General features: G+C 37.7%; 1 protein-coding gene across 9 annotated transcripts in view; it reads right to left on the bottom strand.

The window, feature by feature from the left end:
• Window positions 1–768: 768 nt before the first annotated feature.
• The window catches only part of LUC7L2 (LUC7 like 2, pre-mRNA splicing factor), a 38,842-nt gene continuing 17,878 nt past the window's right edge, over window positions 769–21,732 (bottom strand). For 7 of the 9 annotated variants that reach the window (XM_088141947.1, XM_088141948.1, XM_007436581.4 and 4 more), the window contains 9 exons: window positions 16,869–16,967; window positions 15,387–15,497; window positions 14,370–14,513; window positions 13,453–13,629; window positions 9,400–9,491; window positions 5,460–5,489; window positions 4,815–4,865; window positions 3,139–3,333; window positions 769–1,777 (listed from right to left, as the gene is read on the bottom strand). In XM_088141947.1, the coding sequence (XP_087998073.1) occupies window positions 1,579–1,777; window positions 3,139–3,333; window positions 4,815–4,865; window positions 5,460–5,489; window positions 9,400–9,491; window positions 13,453–13,629; window positions 14,370–14,513; window positions 15,387–15,497; window positions 16,869–16,967 (1,098 nt within the window). In that variant the 3' untranslated portion in view covers window positions 769–1,578. The remainder of the gene's footprint in view (window positions 1,778–3,138; window positions 3,334–4,814; window positions 4,866–5,459; window positions 5,490–9,399; window positions 9,492–13,452; window positions 13,630–14,369; window positions 14,514–15,386; window positions 15,498–16,868; window positions 16,968–21,732) is intronic. The other 2 variants (XM_007436583.4, XM_088141949.1) reach the window with 1 other exon arrangement.

The following is a 21,732-nucleotide window of genomic DNA, read 5'->3' as shown; positions in this document are numbered from 1 at the left end:
AGATTTTTATATCTACACTGTAAAAATTCCAAGTATGTATTTTTTCACTATGTAAATTTAAAATGCCATGATAGCCCTGATTAACATATTAGTTAACTATTAGATTGATCAACTAAACATCATTTTACTATAATGAATTCTGTACTTATCATTCCAAAGAATTTTAAAAACAAAACTTGTTGGGATTAGTTAATGCATCTAAGGACAGTAAGGAAAGAACAAAGTTAGTTTGCAGAAGTTTCACTGATAAAAGAGTTTCACAACTTTGAGGAAAAGAAAATTCTTCATAATTACAAAAGCTATTAACCCCCCCACACACACACACACACGAGAATCTGATTGAAGCAGTTTCAGCTCTAGATCAGATATTAAGTAATTGTGATAAACTAATGGAAGGTAATGTATTAATACATACTTGGGGTGCTGAAGCATATTTATCCAATAGTATCTTTAACAATAAATTTCTCTGCTCTGCCTAAAATATCTGTTGAGCATGTCTGTTGAGAATGTCAGTGCACAATTTCAGTTGTTACAACTTACCTCCTCAAAAAAAGCTGGTATTTCATATGTATAGAAATTAGTTACATAAAGTATTTTAGTTTCATAAACATTTTCAATACATACATGAACACATATGAAATATTAACTTCCAAATAAATAAGAGATAAATTTCCAGATTTAATTAATAAAAAACATCAATGTTAGAAGCATGCACTTTAGTTGTTAAGAGGGAGTGGGAACACACAGCTATTTCACTGGACAAAACTGTTATTTTTTTGCTTATTTTATTATTGTTTGTTGTTTACAATTAAGGATGTGCAGTTAACACACCACAAGAAAAAACAGAAAAATCATTATGAAAGAAAAAACGAATATACCGAACACAGACCAATCAATGGTACAAAGATATGGGACTGGCTTTGATTTCAAAGTTTCAAAAGAAATTTTAAAAGAGTGAAATGCAACAGCTGTTTGTCTTCCAAGTCTAAAGAGGCGCTGTAAAGATAAAATAAAATTTAAAAGTTGCCATTTTCTTTAGCACATGTCCCCAACCTAAATATTGCCAAACATGTTTAGTTCTCAGGAAGGAACTGAGAACACAATCTTATTATGGTGTTAATAAAAGCCTGGAACCCACTCAACCTCTTTAAAAATGACTCAGTGCTGCTGTTTGACAGGAATAAAATTAGAAGAGCTTATAAAGGTCTGAAAGCATCCAAAGCAAAAAGCACAATATAGTTTTGTTCACTATAACCTGTATTGAAAAGGAGAATAAAACATTGAGATCTATTATGTTGGTACATAAAACTGGTGTCTCGAAGATAGATCTTTGAAAATATGTCTTATAAGTTTACTGGAGAAGAAAAAAGGAAACTGCTTTACTTATTATCAATTGAGTTATCATCAATGGAAAGGGATCAATTCAGACTTCATTATAACCATTTTTATACACTGTACATCTATCCTAGTTGGATAAGCATGTGGAATTGCTCACTGGTGTCCCTTTTAATAACTGTAAACTAAACCACAGTATGCAACTTCATAGGAAGCTAAAGGATCAAGTGAATGTACAGCCAGTTATATTTCTCCTGCTTCACGCTCCTCTGAGCTCCTCCTGTCTTCTGATCGACCATTTGCACTTTCATAAGAACGCTTCCTTTCTTTGCAGTTTCGATCTCTTGGTGATTTTTCTCTGGGGCAACTTTCTTTGTCACGTGATGTTCTGTTACGATCTCTGGTTCGTTCTTGATCTCTGGAAGATCTTTCTTTTGACGATCTGAAAAAAAATTAATGCATCTGAAAATATATATTACTTTTACTTGGTTTTAACTTTTTTTCAGCCTACCAGAGCATAAAACAGTATAATTATCACTCTGTATCATTTCCAAAATTAGAAGGGAAAGAGCATGGTATTAGTACAGAGCCTAACATAATTAGATTTATCAAACTGAATCCACTACTCTTATTTTTCAAGAGTGTAAAAGTTGAAAAAGTCAAATGGTTGCTGTCTAGTGTATTTTTCTTGTAGTAATCAAAATCAGTGTGGACACTATTGTGGAAAGTGTTACCAATGTACAGAGAGCTTCAGCTACTATGATGTAGATCTGCAGTGCCACAGACTCTTAACTTACATTATAGTTAACATGTTTATAAAAGTTAAAGCTGAACTTGGAGATCGGACCTGAACTTTTGACTAACTGAATAAACAGGCAAAAGGTTAAAAGAAAATATGGGTTTTAAAATGTGATTTGAAGGAAGACTGAATGCTGAAAAAATGCCTAAGACTTGAGTTCACCAGAGACTGGCTTGTAAACAGAAATCAAGAACTACAATCACAATTACATAGCCAAATTTAATTGTATCAATTCTGGTAACACTGAAACATATTTCTACAGTCCTGAAGACCTTAGTTTGTTAAATTTGTTCTCCAGGTATTTACTTTATTACCTAATTGAATTAGGTAAATGAAGGCCAAACACATTCTGAATATAAACACAGGGCATTTAAATGAGTTGAAATTATCCAGGACTAAATAAAAAGATCCAAAGTAGAATTCAATACTAAAAATAATTGCTAAACTAAACATAAAAAAGTTATTAACCAAAATCATGCTTGGGAATTGAAGATTTAGACTATACCCTTGTACTCAGTTTTGGGAATGCCAATGAATTTATTGGTGTTCCCTTCCAAAGAGATAAACATAGAATTCTATATAAAATTCTTAAATTCTACAAAAAAACTTGCCACAAAATCTCTCTAGAATTCCATGTCAGTCTGTTCCATTTCCCATGTTCTTCCAAATGACCTAGTTTTCTGTTGACAAGTAAGCATATTAACTTCTCACTGGGTTATGAGAATGGGGGTGGGGAGAGAGAGTTTTGTTTCCTTAGGTTTCTTCCCACTTCTGCAAATCTTGTGATTCTTCTGCTGATACTTATTGGTTATAGCTACCTTAAATCAGCACCTGAGTTAACTATAATTAAAAGCTTTTGAAGCACACAGTTCCAATGCCTCTATAATAAACAAAAAGAAAAAAAATCAGCTACTGTTGAAGATAGGGTGATCGCCTAGGTGTAATCTTTTCTGTTCAGAAGTTAACAAAATGCCAACTACTCTAACTGCTCATTAAATTTTTACCTTTTTTTGGAACTGCGTTCTCTGCTTCTGTCTCTGGAGCTATGCCTGCTCCTCTGGTGACTGCGGCTCCGGCTGCGACTAGTAGAGCGAGATCTATGACGATGTCGCTTTTCACGGGACCTGGAACGGGTTCTTTTCTTTCGTTCACGTGAGGATGACCGAGATCGATGTCTACGGCGATCACGGGATCTAGATCTGAAAAAAGATTCATAGTGGGTGAGAAGAAATCCTCAACAATTCTATTAATCCCTACAAGGAAGATCTCTTACTGGATCAATCTCTTTTGTCAAGAGTTTGAAAACTTTAGAGACTGCTGGAATGCTTTACATGAGATAAGCAGCCATCTAATATTGAAGTTTAGGAGTCACAATAATGATTAAGAACAAATATATGCAATCACTCCTGTTACAAGCCACTGGCAAGAGTGCAACAGATACACCCTAGTACTAAGCAAAGACACATCACTGAGGAATTTCTAACTTAAAATAAGTCACAAATAAGTTGAAATAGAACATCTTAGATCTAGGTGTAAACGAACACTTCCACTGGTTTAAAAACAGCAATCAATTCAACTAAACAGCAGATGACAGGAGCTAGATAATTTTGGCTGATCTTGTACAAGCTAAGAGTCAGATCTAACTAGTACTTGGAAGAAAGACCATCAGGAAATCCCAGGACTGTTGGCAAAACCTGGACATTCAAAAAAAAAATCCCAAAAGGTAGCAGTGGCAAACCAGTTCTGTTCTATTATCAAGAAAAATACTTGGAGCATGCATGTAGTTACCAGGAGTAAAATGTGAGTCTTAAGAAATCTGTATCGTATCTTCTGTTTTAAACTTCAAGTGACATTTGGAAGAAATGTGGCCTACCACCTTATCAAAACCTTTAAAACTCAAGATTAAGTATTAACTGTTATTATACCTACAATGTCAATTAAAATATTTACTTTTGATTTGATTAGCATTGCTAACCAAAAACGTCGTAATAAAAATTTCGAGCAACAAATAGATATACAAAATGCATATGAGGGACAGTAGCAGTACTACCAGGATAATGGGTGCCTAGAAGGCAGTTGGCATTTGTAGCACCCCAGCCTTTTTATTTCACTACTTCTAGGGAACAAGAGACCTACTGAAGGACAGGAGCTTTAAAAAAGGTAACCCTGTCTGACCTCATTAAAACAAACAAATTCTATTTTAAGTATGGCTGTTTTCATGACAATAAACACAGTGATGCTCCTTCTCAGAAAACAGATGGCCTCAGAAATAGATTTCAGGGACAGATTTCAACCTGTTTTGGAAGACTAATACTCTGGGGGTAGTCTTGGATTGAGGTTTGCACTTGGAAGTTCAGGCAGCAGTTTTGACAGGATCTTTCAGCCATCAACTTGATGTGTCAGTTTTATCCATTCCTGGTGGCATCAGACCTGGCTCCAATAAAAGTTGCCTCAGTTACATCAAATCAGAAGTGCTCAACTTGATGCTACCTTTGAAGAGTCTTCAAAAACTACAGTTGGTTTAAAATGCAGCAGTAAGTGCTCTCTTGCTGGACTATAATTCACCAGTACCGTACGGGCTGCACTGGTTACTAGTTTGCTTCTAGGTCCAATTCATAATGCGGTGTATAACCTTTAATGCCTTAGGTCCCAGACACCTTAGGAACCCCTCTTTCCAAACCTGCTTATGGGCTCCCTGAAATCTGATGAGGTGTCAATCTCTATGTTCCAGCTGTGGCAGAAGACAAAATAAAAGACCTTCTTAGTGGCTGGACCCATAATATAGAAATCCTAGCTCAAGAAGATAAGCTGGCACTCCCTCTAGTGGGTTTTTCATTTTTAGGAAGGCATTCATATCCATAGGCAATGTAAGTTTTAGAAGATCTGCATCTGCCTATTTTGTAAGTTTTATTAGATTTTTAAAAAACGTTTATAGGCTTTATTTTTAAAAAAACACTTAAAACTGCATACTATTTTAAATACTGTAAGACACCATGAATGATGTATGTAAGTTAGAAATATAGGGTAGAGATTTAATATAATGGCCAGAGGGGTGGGGAATCTACATCTATCAAACAGTGCATGAATATCAGTCTCATAATCTATGAGCAACTAAAACATGTGAATTGACTCTAACAATATATGGAGGGCCAGCATTTTCATTTCAGTTTTCAAAATTTCCTCTGACTTACAGAATTGTCTAAAGTATTTACTATAGTTAACAATGTAAATATCATAGTACAAAGAATCAGAAGGGGTTTTCTCTAAGGAAAACCTTTCTTAATATTCAATTGTTCATATTCAAAGGGAAAAAAACACATCTCACCTTTTGGGGTTCTTGCTATGGGAACGAGATCTGAAAATAAAGAGAAAATAAAGATGAATTTATAAATTGTAAATGGAATTATCTTCTCCGCTATCAACATGTCTCACAGAACATAACCACAGACATTTATAAAAATTGAGGTTTTACTTGTTCAAATGGCTCAAAATAATTATTCCAGGGAAGCTTGTATGTAACAATGTATCAAATGGTTTATCTCACATTAATACTGATATAAATAGATGGTTAAAAATCCTAATGAACTTATTGGGAAAGATAAATATAAAAATGAACATTATTTCAAGATTGTTATATGTATTTAACATATTCATATCAACATATTTCAGTGTTAAGACTTTTAAAGTATTTCAGACAAATAATAAATTAAGAAATCCCCTACAGGAAGAACCACCCCCTAGATTTTATCTAGTTTACAATTAACATACGATGGTGAGGTTTAACCTGATTTTCAAATTTATTGATGGGTATTTAGCATATTTTAAATGGAAGTGACCAAGTTGAAAAAGCCATTATGCGGACAATTAGAAAGTTATTATTTGTCCCTTTTGATATCGTGGCAGGGGCTTGTTTCCATTTTTAGCTATAATTTTACTGTATTTCTTGTAAGGCATATTTGGAAATTGATAGGACATATGCATAATTTTCACTCTTATTCACATGATAAATGTATGTATAGGGGTAATTCCAGTTTGAAAACTACAGGTAACTTTTTTAAGAGAGGGGATCATTAACTAATATTAACAATAATTATTTACATCATTTAAGTTATTGCAAGAGAAATTTGGATTGTTCAAAACTGCAAAATAGAAGTACAGTGGTACCTTGGGATACGAACTTAATCCGTTCCGTGACTCTGGGCGTATCCCGAGTTGGTCGTAACCCGAAGGAAATTTCCCCATAGGGTTCAATGTAAATCCGGTTAATCCGTTCCGCCCTCTGAATTTGGTCGCACCCCGAGGCAAATTTCCCCATAGGGTTCAATGTAAATCCGGTTAATCCGTTCCGCCCTCCGCCCGAATTTGGTCGCAACCCGAGGCAATTTCCCATAAGGTTCAATGTAATTACCGTTAATCCGTTCTGGCGTCCACGGACCACACGGAAAGTGGCCGGGCGCGGCGTGGTGCGGCGCGAAAATGGCCGGGTGCAGCGCGGCGCGGTGTGAAAATGGCCCGGCGCGGCGCGAAAATGGCCCGGCGCGGCGTGAAAACAGCCCGGCGCGGCGCGAAAACGGCCGCGGACCACGCGGCAGGGCCGGAAAAACAGCCGCGGACCACGTGGCACGGGCGGAAAAATGGCCGCGGACCACGTGGCACGGGCAGAAAATGGCCGCGGACCACGTGGCACGGGCGGAAAATGGCTCGTACCCCGAGGCGGAGTTCGCAAACCGAGGTAAAATTTTGGGGCCAGAGCTGGTCGTAACCCGAAAAATTCGCAAGCAGAGGCGTTCGTATCCCGAGGTATCACTGTATATTCAATTAAAGCGCTTCATTTCACAATTTGGTCTAGGAACATTAGCATGATATAAAGTTCTACTATTAGCATTTACATGTGTTTTGGATCATTCTAGATTTACTAACTAATCTAGAATGGACTGTTTCAAATCCATAGACAATTAAAAAGAGTATTGCTAGGGTGGATGTTAGCTACTTCCAAAAAAACTGAAGAAAGTTGGAATACCCTGTATTAGCAAGTTAATGCTTAATGGCCTTAAAGAATATTAAGTATGACTCTTATGAACTTAAAAGGAGATTAATTCAACAAAACCCCTTTTATTTTACCGGTCACATCAGAGAATGTTTAAAAGGTTGCTTGTCAACCTCAGAATGCAGGAAATATAAAATGATGGAGGGAGCACTTACCAAATGACCTGGACTTCTCCCACTATTGTCCTGTTTTGGTTTAATGTCCATAGATTTGTTAACATAGTTTTAAGAGGAGTAATATGGTTGAGAAAGAGCCAATGTAGTGTAGTGGTTAAGATGTTGAACCTGCACCAATGATGCCAGGTTCAAATCCATACCCACTGTAACTCTTTTCCAGCCTAACTTGTCCCACAGGGGTGTTGGGGGAAAAGAGAGTTCATGTATGTTGTCTTGAGCTCCCAAATAGATAATGTGAATGTGATTTTGAATTGTACACCAATCAAGCATGGGGTACAGCAAAATTATTCTTTTACCATAGAAAAATAACACTACTCCAGATGCATAATCTTGGACTGATTGTATCTGTTCATTCTCTGCTTATGAACTGGCTGTGAATTGATATAATGAAAGATGACCAACAGTATTCTGTGTTTAATGCTGTCTAACAGCTGAGTTGCTTCCCATATGTATTATAATACGCTCTTGCTCTTTTTTCTTTCCCTCTTTATATGTTTTTTCCTCTTTCATTCTGTATACCAAAGGAATAAAAATAAATCTAGAAGTCATACACTAATGAAAACATTCAAAAGTCTACAGTATATGCGTACTTTAATTCATCACAGCAGAGCATTTCGCATGTAAGGGCAAAGTTCACATGGAACATATTTAAGTTTTCAGTTTTATTTTTAGGAGCAACTTGAAGCTGTGGGATCAATTTATAATTACAGGTAATCCTCAACTTATGACCATTCATTCAGCAACCATTTGAAGTTACAGTGGTTCTGAATGGATTTATGACCTGTGCCCAAAGTTACAGCTGTTGCAGCACCCCTGAAGTCACGTGATCAAAATTTGGGCGCTTGGCAGCCCACTCGCATTTATGACCACAGGGGCACTTCCACCCCCCCACCTGCCAATCTCCCCCCCAATCTCTGCCCCTTTGGCCACCCCGCACCTTGCCTTGCAAGCATTCGTCGGAGAAGCTGAGTCAACCCCCAGTGCTTTCCCATTGGGTTACCTGCTTCCAGCCTTCCCCAGTGGCTAGCATTATTTGAGTTCATAGGAGAAACTGAACCATGACTGCTTTTCACTTTTTTTTTGCAGCATGAAAAGGCACCAAAGAGCATTTGTCTTGGGAAGCATCTAGCAGGAGTTGAATATGCACCCAAGCATGGCCTTTAAAGACAAGCACTCTCCCCTTGCACAGGGAGATAAAGAAGGCGGTGGCAGTCCCTGAAGAAACAGAACCATATGTGGGAGATGCGTTTGCTCTGCTAGCAATCCCCGTTTGCATGCTTGTTGGCTGCAAGGAACCCAAAGCCTGAACCCTCTTCCAGGTCTTTCTTCCAAATTGGAGGGTTGGATGGAGGGGAGGAAGCATGGAGCTTGGGCTTCTATTCAGTTTGCCTCATTGCTTCGAGTCTTCCTTTGGAACCAGATGCTTTTAATGGGGAAGCCATTGCCTGCAGACTTAGACTAACAATAAGGTTGGAGGGGGGTACTGCTGCTTTTATCCTGGAAAAACCCAACAGGTGAATGAGGGTTGGGAACAGGTGAGGAGGCGCAGGGAGGAGCGGGGTGGCAAAGTCAGACCCCAGTTTGGCTCAGTTCTGCTGGATCCTTTCCTTGCAATTCCTGGGCAGTTCTGAAATGAGATGGCTTTTTGACACGCCGCAGCTCAGGGGTTGCTTGCCGCCCCGCATGGCAGGGTGCAGAGTGGCCAAAAGGGCAGAGATGCAGGGGGGAGACAGTGGGTGGGAGGAGTTGGAGGCAGTCCCTTATCTTATTGAGGCTTGGGCTGGGAGGGACCAAGCCCAGAGTGGCTTGGATTGGGGTGGGTACTTGCTTAACGACAGCAACCGGGAGTGCCAGGATTGCTATCACTAAGCAATGCGGTCATGTGACATCTCGCTTTACAACCACATTGCTTAGTGACAAAAATTCTGCTCCCAATTGTGGTCATAAGTCAAGGACTACCTGTATGCAGGAATCTTAATTACAAAAGCAAGTTCAAGTAGACTGTTAATAAAACATGTTAGTAAATCATAGTAGAGTTCCACCTTCTTAACTTCTCTCTTTCTTCTTTCTCCCTTTCTTCTCTCCGTTTTAGACGTTCCTGATTTCGTTTCTCCTGTTTGTCAGCCACAATTCTCTGAAAAGCATTTTAGAAATAAATATAATTTTAAGATCAGCAATACCAAAAGTAATGAAATATTGAAATCTGAAATACTGAAACATTTTGTAAACCATTAAGAATATATACTTATAAAACATAGTTACTTTTCTTACCAATTAGGATTCTTATCTTAAAGTCCAGAGATAACAACATATTGATTTTAACCTTGATCAAATAAACCAACTTTATATTCCTTCCTTTTACTTTTAACAATCTTGATTTTTGTCCCTTCAAATAATGTCCTAGAACTTGATTTCTTTACATTTTTTCTTTGTCCCTTCTCATTAAATTCTTTAAAGCTTTAACAAGCCTCTTTTGTAAAACCAATGTAGGAAAATTATCCAGGTCACTCTCTTGGTTTGTTATTTGCATATTCCTTTTAACTGTTAAGACATCAGCCTGCTTCTTTTGTATGTCCAGTGTAGCATCTTTTTCCGTATCATTCTTGTAGTCTGTCATTTTTAAAGCCATTTTCAGATCAGTCCCAATATTGTCAGGTAAAACTTCTGGTTCCATTGTTCAAAAATATCCTTCAATATGTCCAATTTTAAAATATTTTGCTTCATTCTGTATTAGTAAGACAAATTTAAGTGTTCTTTTCCTTTAATTGTAATCTTTAGTTCCTTCTGGTTCCCTCTAGTGTCTAACCTTCAAAGTCTTATTCTATTATGTTTTTTTTAAGAGAATCCAAAATAAAAACATTTTCCCACAGGAAGGATTCTTATAATTAATTCCAAAACCTTATTTCAAATCCATATGGACCCTTAGTCTGTTTGTAACTTTCCAAAACCAAAGTTCTAATCACACTTTTGCTGTTTATTCCAAAAGAATTTTTTTTAAGTCCTTAAACTTGTATTTAAAACTTCTTTTGCTAAGGATTGAAAGAAACTCACCCAGTGCTGTAAAACTTGTTGATCCAAAGGTTCCTAATAGCTGAAAAGCAGTTAACAAGCAATTTCCAAAAGTGATTAGAAAAAATGCTGGCATGAATCTTTTTCATGGTCCCTTAGTCTCATGTCCATCCATTAAATCCACTTGCAGTGCTGGCCTAACCCTTTATTTTCTAGAAGATTTACAACCTTCCAAATCTACTGTTGTTGAGTATTTCTTGTCCTTCCCTCATGGATCAATTTAAAAACTGCTCTGCTCCTTTTTGGTATTACATACCAGCTGCCTAGTTCCATTTCAGATCAAGAGAAACTTTTTTTTTGTCCCCAAAAGTTCCCCAGTGTCTAACATATCTAAACTCCTCCTGTTGGCACTAGGATCTCCTCCACATACAGGCAGTCCCCGGGTTAAGAACAAGTTCTGTTCCTAAGCCTGTCTTTCACTCAAATTTGTATGCAAGTCAGAACTTGGACTTACAAATGGGTTACCTGTTACTAAAAATGGCGGATGGCATTCTCCTTCCTGGAGCCAACAAACCACTGAAGCCCCGTGATATTTTCATGAAGCGCTGAGAACAGGCTATATACTAAAAAGGTGCGGCTTCAGCGGTACATGCAAACATTGCATGGCTTCAGTGGTTTGTCAGTTCCAGGAAGAATGCCGCCTGCCATTTTTAGTAACAGGCAGCCAGTTTGTAAGTATGCCTTAAGTCAGACATACTTAACCCAGGAAGTGCCTGTACTGAGATCCCTGAGCTCTGCCTATTTAATTGACCCTGCACATGAAACAAACAGCATTTCTGAAAACACAACCCTGAAATTACTAGATTTCAGTCTGTTACCTAGTAGCCTAAGAAGTCTATATTTGGCTGCCTGACATTTCCCAATGTCATTGATGCCAATGTATGCCATGACCACTACCATTTCATTTCCCCAGCACTACTGTCAGCCTTGTGAGGTAGACCAGGCAGGAAGCATGGCCAGATGAGCTAATGCTACTTCATTGTAAGGTTACACTAACAGAATTTGGCAAGTCTGAATGTACATTTCTCCCCATCCCCTTTATAGACCAAGAAACTAAGGATGGCCCCTTCTGAATCACTTGTCCTCCCCACATTTCTGCTGTTGGCTAAGTTGCCTTCTATCTGACTATTCCCTTGGCTGTGTCTCTTCTTCCTGTCTCCTGAGGTCATTCCCACATACCATTACAACTATCCGGTAGATTAGCCTGCTAACAGGTGACATCTACAATCTTTGCCCCAGGCAGGAAAGTCACCAAGCAATCAATGCATTTGTCACAATCCCATATATAAGTATTTCTAATGATCAATTGATTTATTATGTGCCAGCAAGTTGTTTTTGACCATATAGATAGATTTTCTCCCACAAAACAAAAAGCTCTGTGCTTCCTGAAGGACTATTTTTGGTATAAGATGGGGGCTCATCATCCAAGGACTGCAATTCTCATATAGGAACATCTTCCTCATCTTCACAATGTTCTCCTTCCCGAAACCCTCATTCCACCTGACAGCAAGACAGCTATCACTGGGACAAAGTTAGCATATCCCAAAAGGTCCTGTCTACATACTTCTCTGTTTCTCTAAGTACAGTGGTGCCTCGGGTTACGAACGCCTCTGCTAACGAACTTTTCGGGTTGCGACCAGCTCCGGCTGCAAAAATTTACCTCGGGTTACTAACTCCGCCTCGGGTTACAAACCGGATCCGCGGCCATTTTCCGCTCTGCTGCATGGTCCGCGGCCATTTTCCGCCCGTTCCACATGGTCCGCAGCCATTTTTCCGCCCCTGCCACGTGGTCTGTGGCCGTTTTTCCGCCCTGCCATGTGATCCGCAGCTGTTTTTCCGTCCTGCCGCGTGGTCCGCGGCTGTTTTTCTGCCCCTGACGCGTGGTCCGTGGACGCCGGAATGGATTAACGGTAATTACATTGAATCTTATGGGAAAATTTGCTTCGGGTTGCGACCAATTCGGGTTGCGACCAGAGTCACGAAACGGATTAAGATCGTAACCCGAGGTACCACTGTATCTCTAGTTCAGCCACTTAGTTCCAAGAGAATGGACTTGTTCCTCAACAGCCAAGTGCTGATTGCAGTGAATCTATCATTAATGCCCAACAGGCAAAGAGATATATTTGACACTCTATATGATAAACTAGAAAGCATCTTGTCCCTTGTTGGAGTTCTACCTCCATGATAGTTATTGCTGGCAACTTGATATTCTCCCTTAGGAACTGTTTAACTTAAAAGAGAGCCCCTAGGTTATACGTTTTTACAGGGTTTGAAGCCCTGGTGTTCTTAAAACAGTTGCTTAGCCTTTGAAACTGGGAGGTCACTGTGCTTCTTCCCCATTCAGGTCCCCCTCAAAAAACACTTGTCCTTATCAATTCCCCTGTTCACTCACCCTGGTCATGAGCTCCCAACTCTCTTTCCGCATTTTAAAGGTGTTGTCTAAGACTGTTTTTGGCCGAGAAATGTGACTCTACCCATTAGCTAATCTCTTTATCACTAACTCAAGTGTAGCTGCAAGCCCATCTCCCAGACCCTATGCTTAGCAAGCTGGTGAACATATCCCAATTGGGCAGAAAAAAACCATATATATCCTCATTCAATTGCCAAACTACTCTCTTCACTTGTAATTAACAGCCCCACAAATTTCCCAGTCTGTACCTATTTGCCTTTCTGTTCTCTCAATCTGGTTGTGAGCACCCAACTCTCTGTCTCTTCTTTGAAGAGGACACTCAAAGTTGATAACATGCCACACTGACAGGCCATATCGTCTACATTATGAATGCAGTATATGTCATCATTTTTGGAACTACACTTCTACACCTCTGACCTAGTGGCTTAAATATAAATCCAAGTTAATTTCCTGTTTGAAAGGCAGTGAAGGGCTATTTATACTAATTCATTTTTGAGGAAGCTCCTTATTTTCAGTTGTATCATATTAACTTCAAGTGTGGTATCAATAGGACATTATTGAAGTAGTCTGACCATTAACAGTTCATAAGAGTTTGAAGAGAGCAATATATACCTACCCTTAGTTCTTCAAGCTTTTCTCTTATTTCAATAAAACCCAAGTGCAATTTTCCTCCAAAATGATCAGCAAGCCGCCTGTCATTGTCATGTAGGCCAAGATAGGCTGAGCACACTTCACAGACCCGTAGCTTTTGTTGCTGGAAACTGGAAGCAGGCATAGAATTCCTGTACACTTCCTGGAAGATGCATCATAATATGTCTCTTAAATCATGAATAACACACATTCTTAATAAATACAGAATCAGGAATAGATAATTGATTTGGCCCTCTGTATGTATTTGTTTTCCTGATTAAAATGAAACAAACAAACAAAAGGTATTATAGTGGTAATCACTGCTACCTATAAAAAACAAAAACAAATACTTTCATTTACTTTCATTTCTTTCAAAGAGAAACATTTTTGTTCAGGATAGTAACAGCCATGTCCCCTTAAATGTACTGTAAGTTGTAAGGGGTTACAGCAGGCTATTCATCTGCACTGTTTCTTTCCCCCTCCCCTTTACAAAATGTCTTTTTCCAACTGAAACAATATTTTGTGGCGAATGAAGACCATTGAGTATGCTCCACTTTTCTATGAATTTTTTAATCTTTCTAGTATTAAGGAACTTTGTTCAGGAATATAGCTAGTGATATTACGGAAATATTCTGGCATATAGAGGGATTTCATTCTCTCTGTGCAAGGCTTCAGGAAGGGAAAGAAGTAGCAGAAGTCCATTATGCCTGATAAAAATTGAGATGAGCCAGAAATAAATAAATAAAATAATGTTTAACAATTATAGATTTACTGAAATTTTGAGAACTATGAATATAGCTTAAATATCCTTTTAGTTATCAACTCCGTGAATAAGAACCTTTATTTTAATTTGGCCTTCCAGGACTAACTAAAAGAAAATATTTTTGTACATAATCAGATTACCTCTGCTTCTCTTTTCTTTGCCCTTGCTTTCTCTACTTCATCCATTACTTTCTGAGACTCTTCCACATTTCCATCAGCTCCAAGTTGTTCAACTTTAGCAAGCAGTTTTCCAATTTCCTCATTTAATTCATGGACTCTTTCAGCCTTTCAAAGAGAAAAGCAATATTTATAATTATTAATATCACTAATATTCAGTATGTAGAAGTCATGTCAATATAAAGCAACAAGTAAAACATGCAACAAAATGTTGCAGTATGAAATGCTTCTGTTCAAGCCAGCTAGCTATGCTCTCTTCCAGGATACACTGGCCTATTATGCTATGAGCGTTATGTACAGATTTTGAACAACAATAAATAGAAATTCTTATGCAGGTTGCCTGTAGTGCTTTGATTCTTTAGAATTTAAAAAAGGAGCAACAATATTTCAAAACTTTCAATACTGAAAATGAATTAATATTCAATTAATATCACTGTGGCATTGGAGGTCTTTCATTCCTGCTCATATTATTTTTACAGCAGATAAAACAGAGACAGACAATCTGTGTCCTTCAAAAGTTCTAACTTCAACAGCCCCAGCCAACCAAGCCAGTAGCAATGGACTGAGAGGTGTAGACTGAAACCTTTCAAGGCACTAGGGTGTTTACCCCTACAGACAGACATTCAACTGCCTCTTCTCAGAGTCAAGAAAAATTTTAATTTGCTATTTTGTCTTCACTGCTTTTTTTCTCAATACATCAGTTTTTAATTCAGTTCAAAGACCCTTGTAACACACAAACACATGTATGTATGCATGTATATCTACATGTACACACATACACAAAACTAAAAATCAGGACAACCAAATCTTTGCTCAGCTATGAAAAATCTGTATGCAGTTTTGTGCATGTTATCCTTTGTTATCCGCTAGTTTGATACAAAACGGGACTGCCAAAAACCTCTTATATAAACATAATGCTGTATATAAAACCAAGTTAGAAGTCCTCAGGGTATGCCCTATAGTGAGTGATTAAGTGCTTACTTTGGCTGCAACTTCAGCACTGATCTCTTCTTGAGTTTCAGCCAGTCTTTTCTTTGCCACTTCAGTTCTCCTATCACAGTCAGCAATGAATGACTGTAGATGATCCATTGCCTAATGTATAAATCGGAAGAATATCACACTGTACTGGAAATAAGCACTTTTTCACAAGGCAAAAGTTAACAGTAAAATTAAATGTTGAATAATGTATAAATTGCTGGTTTAATTGTACTTAATACTTAATAAGACTGTAAAACAAACACAACTGAGACCATAGTTACATGAATCCTTACTTTAAATGTAATAATCACACTGACACTTGTATTCACAAGTATTCAATCAATCAGATGATAACAATTATATTCAAGGATTGAGTTGCATATATCACTGATTTAGAACTGGCAAGATAACAGAAATTAAAGTAAAACAAAAACAGGAATGAAGACTTCATATCCCAAAAATTCAAGTTATTCAAATATCCTCTTGAATTTGCCTGATTTTTAAATGCCTTTTCTCTCACAGACACTTAATATAAAGCTTACACTTGACATCTATTAACACTGGAAGAAAATGAAGAAACTGTCACATGACACAAAACACAGATCCTCTTGATTTTTATGTCAACAAAGCCAGCCTCAATGGATAGAACACAGATGAAAAAAGAAATTAGCTATAATTTGATGATGGTTTCAGAGAATCTACTGTAAAAATCAGAAGGCTCCATATTCATCTATGTTTCAACCCCATGTTTTTATATCATGGTGACATAAGAAAGCTTTGTAATTTTTACAGTGCAATCAATCTATTGGCCTTAGCCTGTGCTCTAATCTGATGTTTTAAAGGAAGCCAGTTTAAAAATCATGTATATTCAAGATAAATCTGAACTTGACTTTTACCAGTATATTATATCATGTGTATGACTGCATGTATTTCTTTCTCTATGTGATTCTTTTCTCTCACGGGCCTTCCATTCTTTCCTTGAAATATTATTTCTGCTATGCCTTTATCAAAACTAACCATCTTGGATCTCTTTCTCTCTCTCTCTCCAAATCAAGAGTTCCAACATTTTTTCCTAAAATAGTTAGAAGATAAACGCTCCAGAGTAATAATTATAAATCTAAATGCAAATTTGACAGAAATGGCTTGGACTTTAGAAATGAGACACTATTCTGTTGCTGCCTCCTTAATGCAACTGTGTACTATCCTGAGACAGTGCAACTACTATGTGAGTCTAGGAAAACATGTGGCTTCCTCAAGATACTAAGATCATGTCCAAGCTGGAAGCACTTTTCTCACTTTAATTTCAAATGAAGCGCCTTTCTCACTTCAGTTTCAAATAACTGCACATCTTACTAATAACAGTTAGAAATTCTAAATCTATATTAAATATTTTACAATAATGTACAATTTGACCAGTTGTTATGTACTACCCTGATTCCCTTTCCATTCTGTATAATACAAAGATAATTTGGTGATAGAACATACATCAAGCTCAAAGAAAAAGTCTTGTTCTTTTGATGCAATTTCATAATCTGCTCTTAATGCCAAATCATGCACCTTTAGACATTCTCCAAGATCCATCCTCTGAAAACACAAAAGCACAATTTTACAAGGAAATACTAAATAGATATAAATAATATTCTCATTTCAATATTCAAATAGTGTACCTAATGTTTAATATAATACATTTTAAACTACAACACAACAAATTTTCTTTAAAAGTGATCAGTCAGCATTAAAAGTCCACAAGTCTCAGTAACATCATATCTGCATACTGGTACTGTAGATCAATAAACATAAATAAAAAATAGAGCAGACTTAGCAGCACTGCTTCTTCTTGGGAAAGAAAAGCTTTCCTTCCAGTTCTTGCATGCTTTCCCTTACATTGCTAGTATGCTTAATAAATCAAGATGCAAACCAAGACATTAACGTTTTTTTAATATGGTGTGGAAACATGCATAGTACCCATTGTATTACTTTTCTTTTAGTGCCTTCAAGTCAGTCTTGATTCCTGGTGACTGTCTGGACTAATCCCTGCAGTTTTCTTGGCAAGATTTCAGTGATTTACCACTGCCTCCTTCCTAGGGCTGAGTGACTGGCCCAAGGCCACCCAGCTGGCTTTGTGCCTAAGGTGGGACTAGAAGTCATGGCCTCCCAGTTTCTAGCCTGGGGCCTTAACCACTACACCAAACTGGCTCTCTATTGTATTACTTTAAGCCCATAAAAAAGAAGGTTTGAAGATACATTCCTTTCATAAGAACAAATTATGCTTGGTTCCTTACTTGCCCTCCCTGAAATATCACCTAGATCTGCTTGAGGACTGGTGGAATCCCCTTACTAGATGGGTGGAGAAGAGTGATAGAAAATCCCATTCTATAAGAAATGCATTGAATTAGCATGGGCTGTAGTCCTTTGTTTAAAGCACCTATCGGGATGGCCTATACAAGTTATTAAAATTATAAAACGAAAACATTAATACAAAAAGAAATAAAGCATTGGACTAGGATGGAGGTTGAGCAGGGAGGCTGTTTGATCTGGCGCCTAGTGGGAAGGGTGGTTTTGTTTTTATGTCTGTTTTTATTGATTGTTGTGAGCTGCCTAGGACCATTATATGAGATAGGTGGCCATATATGTTCTATAAATAGATAAATAAAAATTATTATTAAAAAGGAACAGTTTAAAGTAGTTGGTAGCATAACCTGGATAGAGGAGAAATGAAGTTTTTCTTGTTACCTTTGATTTCTATATTTCAACCATTAGTATATCTAAACTTTAAAGCTTAATTCCTGAAAAGGCATTGCAGTAAAACATATATTGTTCTGCAACTGCTGGTGATTACAATCATTATTCAAATATGCAAGGAACAACTAAAAAGAAACGGGAAACTCTAGACTTAGTCAGAATATACTAAACCAGTGATTCTCAACCTTTTTGAAGCTGCCGCCCCCCTAAGGAGCAGAAAATTTTTCAACACCACCCTTTGTGAAAATCCTGTAATTTAGGGTATGGGGGGGGGGAGTTACTGAATTATAAAAGGCAAAAATTTTAAGTAATTTTTTTCAGTAGACTTACACACCAAATTTATTTGATTTAACTCGATACTTTTGCCCTGGAAGGTAATTGCATTCCTTTTATTAAAATTAAAATGACTAATGCAAAAAAAAAAAAAAAAATGCTTAAATGCTCTTTTATGTAAATACATTTATTTCAAAATGCTGTAAATACGTTTATTAATTTTTTTGATGCTCTTTTTAAAATTTAAAATTTTATTTATTTTATTTTTTTTGCAAATGCTTTTTTAATGTTTAAAAATTCTTTATTCTTAATTAGATAATTTAAAAAAAAACAGCAAAAAATATGCTAAAAGAGTAATAGCAGTGAAACATGCTTGATTATGTCAGTGGGATGGTTGTGCTTGATGGTTCAGAGCCAGTTTCTGAACGTTCAGTTCAATATTGTTAGAGAGATGAAGGTGCAAGTCCCTTCTTTCCACGATTTGGAGTCGACTTCTCTTTTTTGTAGTTAGATCAGTCACAGCACTGAATCCTCGCTCAACAAGGTAGGAGGAAGGGAAGGCAATTAAAAATCGAAACTGAGGGGAAAAAACAGAAATGAAGCGAACGAAAAGCAACTCAAGAAACACGGGTCAAATCAAACATTCATATTGAAAGGATGCTCAACACACGCACTGCGATTAATCGCGCGGGAAGACAGCTGACGCACGTACTGCGATTAATCGCGCGGGAAAACAGCTGACGCATGCGCTGTGCTGGTTGGGATCGGAGAAGAATCGTAGTGTCGAGTTCTTCAAGGTCATCCTACCTAGAATACAAATTCGTCTCACCATTCTTAGAAGTGCGTGAGGGCAGCCGTCGCGTAAGTTCGTTTTACTGCTGGTACAAATGGTGTAAACCGGATAATTGATTTAATAAATGTTTTGGGGAGTTTTAAAATTAAGTTCGAATGCCAAAACATGCTCATCGCCCCTCTACCGCCCAAAATATGCCCACCGCCCCCCCATAGCCCAAAACAAGTTCACTGCCCCTCAGCATCCTCCCACCGCCCCCCGGGGGGGTGGTACCGCCCCCGTTGAGAACCAATGCACTAAACGAAGAGTCTTTAATTTCAACTGGTCTACTTACAATTAGGATTAGATATAATCTGTTATATTACCTTACAGTTCATGCATCTCAAAGGAGTATCTTATATTATTTTATGCATAGTATAGTTCAGTACAGTACAGTACAGTACAGTACAGAATAGAATTACTTAAAACCTATGCATTTGTCTCTCCTAAAAATATCTGGGGCAATTATATATACACCACAGATGAAACATATTGCATTTCCCTTCTCTCATTCAAAACTCTCTCTAGCAACTAAGTTGCCTGATCCCTCTTCCACCCTCACCTATGCCTGGGGCTTCCTAGTCATTCTGAATTGTTTATTGTGCTCCCCCCATGCCCCACTGTCAGTTTCTTTCCTTTCTTAGCTTACTAAATAAAAGCAGCAAAGTTCTGCCCAGTTTTCTAGCATTAACGTAACTACTGGGCAAGCGAAGTGGGGACAAGAAGAAAGCCGCCCAGAGTCACCCATTGGGGGAGATGGGCGGCATACAAATTTGAAAATAAAAAAAAATAAATGAAAACAAATAAAGAGAAAGCAAGCAAAAGTATAGTCCAGATCCAACCAGACAATTTAGAGTTACAAACTCTATTCTACATATAGGTCATTTGCAAAAAGGTCTTGTACAAGACAAAACTGTCTTTATCTTTATCTTTAGCACTGCCCATAATGAAAACATTATAAAACATTAAATTATCTATTTTCGCTAGCCGATTTAATGTTAAGAGTTATATGGATACCTAAAAGTGACTGATTACTTCCAATACATACGGATTTAAAAATGAAAGACTTTTGATACCAACTGTATTAAAGAACACGCACTTTAAGAATGTCTTAAGATAAAAAGATTCTATGTGAAAGATTGGATTCAATATTTATGATTATCAGTAATTTCACATTAATCAAAATACTCAAGTCCAATGAACAACCCTTTTATGAGATTGGCAAGAGGACAGAGACTTTTTTTTTTGGTTGAGAGCCAATGTAGTGTAGTGGTTAAGGCGTTGGATTAGGAAGTAGAGACCCAGGTTCTAGTCAACCCTCAGTCCAAAAGGTCACTAGGTGACTTTGGGTCAGTCACTTTCTCTTAGCCCAATCTACCTCATTTGTTTTGGGGAAAAATAAGAGGGAGCATATGTATGCTTCTTTCACCTCCTTTGCAAAAAGCAGGATGTAACTTTACATGATGATGATGATGATGATGATGATGTGCATGAAATACTACCCTGAAAGGCTCCCTAACATTGGAGGACAGCTGTATGCAAGCAGAAGCAGCCTACCAGTTCGTGGGATCCAAGATGCTGATTACAGTGCTCACTTAAGTAAAATGTGATTTGTTCACAACAGACACTCTTCTCTATTTTTCTGAGTCTCTGCTTATCTTCCAAGCCTAGCATCTTGTTTATTTGATTTTTATCTCACCTTTATTTTTGGTCAACAAAAGGCAGTGTACATATTAATGCTCTCAACCTCTAGTTTCCCCACAACACAGTGAAGTGGGTTGGGCTGAGAGTATACGTCTGGCCCTAAGTCACCCAGCTGGCTTTCATGCCAAAGTTAGGAAAAAACCCATGGTATCCTGGTTTCTACACCCAACTGGTTCTCAAGTTACTTTCTCCCAGCCCAATATAGCTCACATGGTGATGGTTGTGGAGAAAAATAAGAGACGGGAGCACTATGTAAAACTGCAGAGGTAAACTATTTGGAAGTTTGTTTCCAATGAAACACTTAGGTTCTGAGGTATTTTGACCTTCATTAAAGGTTAGTATTATGTCAGAGGCGGTCAGTGCAAAGTATAAATAAAACCTCATAGCTACTGTTTTGCAAATCCACCTACATTTGCTCCTATGCCATTATTTGCTTCCTCCCCCCCCACTGTGACACTATTTATCTCAGTGTCTTGATGCTGGCAGATGTGAAAATGCAGCCAATTATGGCTTATTCAGCAAACCACAGCTTAGTGCAACCTGGGAAGCCAGTATATAGATCCATTCTGAAGAGCTCCTCATATTCTAGAACTGTTACCAACAGAAATATAGCATGGCAAAGTATGCTAGAAATCTCCTTGCCAATCGCAAGAATTTATGTAGAAGAGTACACAATAATGCCTTTACATGTGCAATCTAAAGTTTATCACCACTTTTATCATGCTGTGAAGTAGTACTGTTTCTGGGCTGCAGACCGCAAGAAAACTAATATGTAGTTCTATAAACTAGATTTATGAG

This window comes from Python bivittatus, unplaced genomic scaffold, assembly GCF_059951505.1.
Source record: "Python bivittatus isolate LINGU-HERP-01145 unplaced genomic scaffold, Pbiv_v1 ctg000330_np1212, whole genome shotgun sequence".
NCBI lineage: Eukaryota > Metazoa > Chordata > Lepidosauria > Squamata > Pythonidae > Python > Python bivittatus.
Note: the sequence above shows the minus strand (reverse complement) of the source record. Positions and strands in the feature narration are given on the sequence as shown.